General features: G+C 41.7%; 2 protein-coding genes across 2 annotated transcripts in view; both read right to left on the reverse strand.

Annotated features, from left to right (window-relative positions):
- Window positions 1–8,998, reverse strand: part of LOC141015240 (poly [ADP-ribose] polymerase tankyrase-2-like) — a 24,754-nt gene extending 15,756 nt beyond the window's left edge. The window contains exons 1-2 of the mRNA XM_073489194.1: window positions 8,659–8,998; window positions 8,292–8,407 (exon numbers count right to left, since the gene is read on the reverse strand). Coding sequence (XP_073345295.1) covers window positions 8,292–8,407; window positions 8,659–8,998 — 456 coding nt within the window. The remainder of the gene's footprint in view (window positions 1–8,291; window positions 8,408–8,658) is intronic.
- LOC141015854 (stonustoxin subunit alpha-like) lies at window positions 1,197–4,538 on the reverse strand. Its single transcript, XM_073490069.1, has 3 exons — window positions 4,451–4,538; window positions 2,566–4,089; window positions 1,197–1,907 (listed from the first exon to the last, which is right to left on the reverse strand). Exons 1-3 carry the CDS (start codon window positions 4,536–4,538, stop codon window positions 1,360–1,362), a joined length of 2,160 nt encoding a protein of 719 aa, XP_073346170.1. The 3' UTR covers window positions 1,197–1,359.
- Window positions 8,999–9,290: the final 292 nt, after the last annotated feature.

Below are 9,290 nucleotides of genomic sequence, written 5' to 3' on the forward strand. Positions count from 1 at the left end.
GAACACCCACGGAGACCTGCAGTTCTGGAGATGCTCTGACCCGGTCGTCGAGCCATCACTCTTTGGCCCATGTCATAGCCGCTCGGATCCTTAAGCTTGTCCATATTTCCTGCTTCCACGATCAATTTTAAGGGACAAACTGTTCACTTGCTGATTAATATATCCTCCCACTGACAGGTGCCATTGTAACGGGATAATCAATGTTATACACGTCACCTGTCAGAGGTTATAATGATGGCTGAGAGGTGTAGTTTCTGTTTGTTTGGGAATCAGTGTATTATTTGTATAAGACTGCAGCTAATGATCATTTTCGTTTTGAATTCATCTGCTGATTATTTTCTCCATGAATCCATTGATTGTTTGTTGAAATGTGGTGACAATGAGCCAGAGCTCAGAGTAACACCTTCACAATGTTTGTTCAGTCCAAACCTCAACACCGTTACCAACACATTCAACTCATTCAAAGGAAAAGCAGCTAATCTGAGACCAGCTGTGACGCTGACTCAGGGACTGTTAATAGACTAACTGTCTCAGCTGTTCGTGTATAAACTGTTGAGAAGTTTCATTTATAACAAAACATCATGTTTTATAAACCTTTGTATGTTTTATGTTTAAAAGTGCTGTAGTGGCAAATTTACAATTCCACTCTGACAAAGAAGACTGACACAAACATCTCCTCCAGTAATGTCACACTTTATTAATGCTCAGAGCACAGTATTACATGTGCACTAAAGATACTTAAACATGATTACACGTGCACTAAAGATACTTAAACATGATTACATGTGCACTAAAGATACTCAAACAGTATTACATGTGCACTAAAGATACTTAAACATGATGATGTGCACTAAAGATACTCAAACATGATGACATGTGCACTAAAGACACTCAAACATGATGACATGTGCACTAAAGATACTCAAACATGATGACATGTGCACTAAAGATACATGATGACATGTGCACTAAAGATACTCAAACATGATGACATGTGCACTAAAGATACTATAACATGATGACACGTGCACTAAAGATACTCAAACATGATGACATGTGCACTAAAGACACTCAAACATGATGACATGTGCACTAAAGATACTCAAACATGATGACATGTGCACTAAAGATACTCAAACATGATGACATGTGCACTAAAGATACTATAACATGATGACACGTGCACTAAAGACCCTCAAACATGATGACATGTGCACTAAAGACACTCAAACATAAAGAAGCGTTATATTATTTGACATTGTTATGTGACTGACATGATGACGCTTCACAATCAAAACATTTGAATCAGTGATTTCAGTGAACTGAACTGAATCTGAACTGAATCATGTGCTGACAAGTTTACAGACACAGAAACACGCTGGTTCCCCCCCAAAGCCTGAAGCCTGGGTAAACAGGCTCAGTGAACTTGGTGTGGAAGGTGTAGATGTGACTCAGAGTGTCAGATGAGACCTTATAGTAAGACAGAGTGCCAGCAGGCCAGTCCAGATACACTCCCAGACGGCTGAAGGGAGAAGGACGAGGTAAATCATGTCTCTGATTATCATGAAATGCAGAGAGAGATATTACTAAACCACTTAAAGCATTTCTGTATCCTAAAGACCAGGACAGTTTATTCCCTCCGAGCTTGGACTGGTCACCGTCTCCTTTCCTTGACATCCCTCTGTAGCAAACACCTGCAGCAACATTGGTCATAAAACTTTTCCACTCCACCTCCCAGTAGCAGCACCCAGTCAGCCCCTCTCTGCACAGAACCTGAGTCCAATGATCAAATCTCTGTGGGCGGTCAGGATACGACTGGTCTGCTCCATCTGTCGCCTTCTTGTTCCTCTCAGACAGAGTGAGATTGTTGTTTGCTGTGTCTGGGTCCAGAGTGAGATCACAGGCGTCTGATGGAGAGAACGAGACGTGATCACAATTCATACTGAAAATACATTTATGGATTATTATGAAGACATTTGAAAGGATAGGCTCAAATATTTGAACATTCAGTCACATGCTCCTACGTACTGTTCATGGACAGTGGTGGAAAGTCAATATTTCACTTTGAGATACTTTCAGTTCCAACTTAAGTTGATGATGTTTGACTGTCATGTAGCCAACAGTTACAGTGGAGCAGTCGCTGGTCATTAAACTCTCAGAGCTCAGCCTCCGTCCAGCTGTGTTCTTACACATATATATAAAAGTATCTACTTCTGCTTCAGATGCTTTGATGATGTTTTGCTGATAACAGCTGTATAATTTTACTACAGTCATCTTTTGAATGCAGGACTAACTTGTATGGAGTCATTTTCTATTATTGTTCTGGTACTTTTACTTAATTAAAGGATCTGAGTACTTCTTTAACCACTGTGCATCCACAGTACTGTCGCTCATTTCACTTGAAGTCTATAAATCAGTTTCAGTGTCAGCGCCGAGAAAATCTGCAGGACTTTTCTAAGAAAAGCTTCAAATGAAGTCTGAGAGTAATAAAAGGAATGAGCAGTCAGGTTTCTGAAGGAGACTCATTTGTTCTTATTTGTCTTACAGTGAAAATAAAATACTTACACCAGATTAAATCTCTTCTGTCTGTGACAGTCTCCACATCAGTGATTTTAGGGTAATCATCAGTGAGCAGAATGCCGTTCCTGTAGTGGTAGATGGTTGCTCCGGTGTATTTCTCATTTGCGATGGCCGCTACCAGGAAACAGAATCTGCTGCTGCTGCTCTTCAAAGATTTGGCAATATCTTGGAAACATTTGGCTTTTTTTCTCATTTTGGTTAAAACCTCATCTGAGTAGTACCATGGGACTTCATTGGTACTTCCTTTAAGTGAATCCAGGTCTTCATTGGTACTTCCTTTAAGTGAATCCAGGTCTTCATTGGTACTTCCTTTAAGTGAATCCAGGTATTTCTCCATGTCATCCAGGCCGGGGTCAGCACTCTGCAGGGAGGTGAAGACGAAGCAGAGAGCATCATCGACACCTGCAGCAAGAACCTCTCTGTCCAGCTCTGACTGATTTGGGACGATCTTTGTTCCCTCCATCATTTCCACACAGGACCTGATGACGTTGATCTCTCTCTCTTTATGATCCAGCCACTTGTCTAGTTTTTCATGACTGAATGGTGACTCGTTTCTGTCTTCAAGGAGTTTCTCTACTGAGCTCTCGTCTTCTTTTCCTTCACGGATGGAGGGAAGTTTCTTCGCCATGTTTGTCTTGAGGTTGGATACGTAACGATCACAACAGTTTTGGAACTTGTTTAACTCGTCTTGGATCTGTGGAAAATTCTCCATCACTGTGTCGTCCAGAGAATCGTTGCACCTCATTTGTATTTTTCTTAAATCTTCAAAAGCATTTTGCAGCTTCCCCACTAATCCAACACTGATCTCTCTTTTCAGCTCAGCTGCAGTCGTGTCAAAAACCTTCAGAGACATCAGCCAGACCTTCAGAGGAACAGTGTCTGTTCCTTTTTCTCCCAGCAGCTTTGGAAGCTCGACATAGGTCTTCACTGCATCTTCAAATGATGCAGGGTTGCTTTCAAGAATGAAGTCTCCGTAGAATTTGCAGGAGAATTTCTTGGTCAGGTCTTTTTCTTCATCAGTCAGTTTGATGTCAACTTTACCCTCAACATCAAATGAGGGGATCTTCTTGATCACAGCCTCCATGTGGCCCTGGATGTCCTGAACGCTGCTGTCTTCTAACTTCTCACTGTCAAACACAAAGAAAGCATCTGCCCCATAAAGGATTCCTGTGACTACATGTGTTGCCGTGCCCTTCTTGATGACATCTATCTGTTGGGTGTTCATGGCTTCATCTTGAGTCACTGACAACTGACTGAAGTGTGTGGTAGCTTTGTACTGACACGTCACTCTGCTCTGATTCTTGAATTTCTTCGTATCATTCAGATACTTGGCAGATCCTCCAACTTCAACCAGTCCACACAGGAAACTGGCCTTCAGAGAAGCTTCAATATCCAGCAGAGAGGACTTGGATTCAATGGAGTCAGATGCAGAAACTTCAAAGTTACTGGTTTGTTGAGACGTTTCAACTGTCTTCTCTTTTAGAGTTTTTTGATCCCACAATGTCAAACCTAAAGAAATTGGAAAACATCAGTTGTCTCATAAAGCAGGAAATCACTGTGGACTTGGATCTTGGATCGGGCTTCATGATGTGGTCAAAGAATCATATTTCAATTGTGACATGATTAGAGAGGTTAAAGAGAACGATCGTTTTTGGGTCAGAATTCAAATTTTCACTGAACAAACTATTAAAATCAGGATGATGTGACATTTGTTGGGGTCCAAACAAACATGAATGAGTTAATCTGAGAACTAGATTCGTGGGCCAGGGACCAGAGCAGCTTGGACATTTCCTGAACCTAGTTACAGATATACTATATACAGTACTGTTTTAAATATAATATTAGTTTATATATCGATGTCATGACTTACCTGGGATCAGTTCATCTTTGCGAGCATCATAGAGCATTCCTAGGGTGAAAGGTCGACCCAGGGCAGCGATGTTGACATCTGAGGTCATTTCTTCAATCTGTTCAAGAGACACCACAACCTTCAGGACTTCATTTACACTTAAAGCTGCTGTGATATGTTTTTTTATTGAAATCAGTGTTAAATAGCTCAATATTCCAACAATAATCCCTGTTATAGGGCTCCACCTTACACTTGGTGCAAAGCAAGTGTCATTGCTAGTTTCAGCCCGACTCAGTTGTCATTTTCACGCCCAGTGCCCACGTTGTTTAAAAAGCAAATGTACTTGTTCTTGTGACGTGTTGGACTTAAAGTGAGGTGTGGTCAGGCGCACTGATGGCGGGCTGCTATCTTGAGGCAGCAGAAAGCGACGACACCACAGACCAACAAAAAGCTGGTCTAAAGTCAAAGGGCCCTATTCAGACGGTCTATAGCACACGGTGGTAGCGCGTTTAGGGCGTGTCCAAGTCCATTTGGCTCGTCAAACAGCAGATAGTCTGGGCACAAAGAGGTTGTGTTTGGTCTCTGAACTAGTCATGGGTGTGTTTTGGGCTGAACATTAATTAAACCAATCAGAGCGTCTTCTCACACTCCCTTCAGGAGCCAGGTGAGCCAGGACCTGGAGCATCTAAACAGGCACTGGTCTTATATATGTGTATATAGTCTTTATTTTTATTTATAGTTGTATTTTATTCTATATTTCTATTATTCTGTTGTGTATTCTATCTTTGCTGTTGTCTTGTTTCAGTATCTGTAAGCTGCTGTTACGCCTGAATTTCCGCGGTGAGGATCAATAAAGTCTTATCTCTTATCTCGATGTAAAACCAGCTGCATCCAGGGTTCAAGTTACTCAGGAGCAAATAGGAGCTGAGCTCCCATTAAAACAGTAAAATTACACATATGTGTAATGAGTTAAAAGAAGCATGTGGTGTGTGCACTGTCACACCTTTTCTTATTTAAAATAATTAACTGTTGAGCTGCTGGAGACCATGACTTGCTTGTCAGAAAGACGTCGTTGGTGTAGACACTTGTCACTCAAACATGTCTGACCAATGGGGAAGCACCCGCCCACTGCGGTACGTTTGTGTCAAAATGATTTAAACAAAAAAAAAACGATTTCAAAACTTTTTTCACTTCAAATCGAAAAAAAGTTCAATAAAAAAAAACATTTCAAATGATTTTTTTTTTTTTTTTTTGCATTTAAACAGTTTTTTCTTTGATTGAAAATATATTTTATTTGATTGAAGCAACACTCAAAAAGTGTTCAAGTGCAATTTTTTGAGTCTCAAATATTTTTTTGCATTCAAAAACATTTTTTCTATGATTGAAAAGGTTTATTTTTTGATTGAAGTGATTTTTTTATTGAAAATATTTTTTGTTTGTTTGAAGCAACTTCTTTTTTGATTGAATTATAAAGACACAAATGTCCTACCCATAATATGGTCCAAACACAAAACAACAATACTTCAATCAAAAAAGTTGCTTCAAACAAAAAAACCTTCACTTCTATCAAAAAAAAATTTTCAAGCGAAGAAAAACAGTGTTCAAATGCATTTTTTTTGAGTCTCAACTATATTTTTGCATTCAAACACTTTTTTTCTTTGATTGAAATGGTTTTTTTTGATTGAAAATATATTTTTTGATTGAAGCAACCTTTTTTTTGATTGAATAATAAAGACACAAATCTACCTTCATATTGTTGTGATCTATTTGACACGATTGTTGCAAGCAGTGGGCTGCTGAGTATGTGTGAAAGTCATAGACATTAACCACGTATACAAGTGAAGTCAGCAATATCCCAGACTCCCTTACAAATCCAGTGATTTTAAGAGTTAACAGTTATGGCAAATTTTAAATCGTTGGTCCCTTCTTGTAAATTCGGCATTAAATGCACTACATTAAGATTGTTCCTCCCTTGTGAAAAGTGTCGCTTTGTTGCAGCATTGCTGTAAAAGCTGTGTGACTTCGTGTTTAAAGTGCATCCTGGCTGCTTCTGTGTCTGAGGTGAGTCTTACCTCCCAGCAGCTCTTTGAACACACTGTTTCTACTGATTTCAGCATTTACACCAAATTAATGAACACATGACAGCAAACATGTCAAATTATACAAATCCAGTAAACATGAACTAGTAGGCTACTTCTTTGGGGGGAAAAGAAAGTGGAGAAAGTCACCAGACTCCCTTAAAAAAACGCTCAATTTTAAGACTTGTTCATTAGAAGGATCTGTATAAACTTTGTGAAACGCTGTCTGCAACACATTCTTATCTATTTGGGCTTACTTGTTCATTCGGCAAATATTTAACATGAATATATTTCTTTATTTGTGTAATAAAATGTTCTGTTTCCGTTTGCTCCACTGATAGAAGAAGTCTAAACACATATCTGTTTCTGTCACCCATCAGCCCAGTTTGTCCTCACCTGGTGAAGTTGTGCAGATCAGCTGAGTCGTGTCTGAGTCTTCTCCACTTCCAACTGGAGCTGCTTGTCCGATGATTTCTGGTTCTGGTGGGCTACTTATATATTGTAAGATACTCTCTTCCACCGACTCCTCCCATGACAAACCTTGACATATTATTTATTTACGTAACCGACTTCAGGATTGAGACGTGTAGTCAGGTGATAATGTTGTTCTTGAAAGAATGGGGAAATAAAGAGACGAGTAACTTAGTGTGCTGCCTTCTCTCACTCCTGCCAGACTTTTCCTGAACCCCAGTATGTGTTTTAACTGTATTTTTTATGCACATACCGCTTCATAAATCTGGTCTCAGTTACACAATCTCAAAACAATAAAACAGTCTCAAATAAAAATGACCATTCATATATTAAAAGTGACGCCGCAACAAACTTCGTAGCCTCGTAACCCTCGTTTTCTTTGTTTTGTTGATAAATGTGGTGATTCAAATTAGAACAAACAAACAAACACTTATCACTATATCAGAACTAACCATAAAAAACGACTGCCATGTTTGTGATCAATCAAAGTGTATTTGTCACAGCCACAGGCCTTTCTCTGTTAGAAATAAAATCATCATGCTTCGGTACCACTACACTAACTCTGTGTACCTCTGATAGAGCCTGGTGCTGGTGGCACACGACTGACTTTAAGTATCCACTCTGGATAACATGTGCATAACTGCACATCACACTCAAACAACATGGGATGACTATTCAAAACTAAAGGTGGTCAAATGAAATATTAGAGTGTGTGACTTTATTTTTGGCTGAGCAGTGTAGATGGAGGACAGACAGACAGTGTACTGTGTGAAGGAATGCAGAAATACTGATCTGACAGAAACTCTCTTCTGACTTCAGGCGTGTACGTTTCCAGACACAACAACCAATGTGAACATCAGACTCTCTCTGCCTAAATTGCGAACACACCCAGCTGGCACTTTACTCGACACTGGCAAGTTCACTTCAGTCATTTTATAATCACAGATGGGAAACTTGATTTGCAGTCGGGGGCACAAGATAAAAAACCCAGAATACAAAAAACAAAAGTACAAAAATGTTTCCTGAACATTGAATATACACACAATAGGACAACAAAACAATCTCTAACGTACTATATCACATGTGGGTTAGGGTTAGTGGAGGAGGTGGAGGTGGAAGTGGAGGTGGAGGTGGAGGTGAAGGAGGAGGTGAAGGTGAAGGTGGAGGTGGAGGTGGAGGTGAAGGTGGAGGTGGAGGTGAAGGTGGAAGTGGAGGTGGAGGTGAAGGAGGAGGTGGAGGTGAAGGTGAAGGAGGAGGTGAAGGTGAAGGTGGAGGTGGAGGTGAAGGTGGAAGTGGAGGTGGAGGAACTGTACGTCAGTGTGGCTGAAGGAGCAGGCGTTGTGGAGGGACATCAGCCCTCCGTCGTCTCTGGCGTGGACGTTGGCTCCGTTCTGCAGGAGGAAGTCCACGACGTCTTTACGACCGAAACCTGAAGAGAAGACAAAGTTCATTCACCGGTGCTGAAGTTCATGACTCACACACCGTCTGAGCCTCAGACGTTTTTGTGTCCGGTGTCGATCCATCACCATAAATTATTCAGTACATTTACAGTAAAGCAGAGCGCCGCGGCAGCAAACGGGGATTTACAGGCAGGAAGCAGATGAGACGTTAACTCACAACCATCGAGGCGAAACACTGGAAACAATCATCAGGACCTCACCAGCCTGAACAGCGTCTCACCTGCAGCAAAGTGCAGCGGTGTGGACCTCCTCCCCGCTGTGTCCCGGCTGTTCACGTTCTCGGCCGTCACCAGTTTACGGACTCGCTCCAGGTCTCCGCTGCGACAGGCCTCGAACAGCTCCCTGCCGCCCTCGCCGGCCCTCAAACCCACGCCGGGCTCCACCACAGGCCCCGGGGACACGGCTCCGCCCCCCAGACCCGGCACACCAGAACATCTCCGGCCGGACAACACGCACGGCGGTGAACGGCCTCGTCTCAGTTTCAGACTGCCGGTTCTGGAGAGTTTGGAGTGTGAGCAGCAGGCGGCAGAACCCCAGAACCCCGCGGCTACTGAGGCCATGCAGGACAACGAGACCCGGTGCCCTGCAGGGAAACACAGAATCAGATCATAGGGACGAGGAAGCACTGGGGATTTATAGATCCTGAACATCACTGAGCAGAAATCCTAGAGATCAGAGGAAGAATCAGGAGGTTTAAAATAACATAGAGAAGATTTATTCATTGTTGCAGCGATGAGCCATCAAGAGAAGGATCCTGACACCTCTACCTGCTGCTGATGGGGGTTCACAGCAACACTGAAAGCTTGAGAAGTTCAGATACTTAAAAACAGACTGTGGTAAAAGTAGAAGTAC

The sequence above is a fragment of the Pagrus major genome, chromosome 20, assembly GCF_040436345.1.
Source record: "Pagrus major chromosome 20, Pma_NU_1.0".
Classification (NCBI taxonomy): domain Eukaryota; kingdom Metazoa; phylum Chordata; class Actinopteri; order Spariformes; family Sparidae; genus Pagrus; species Pagrus major.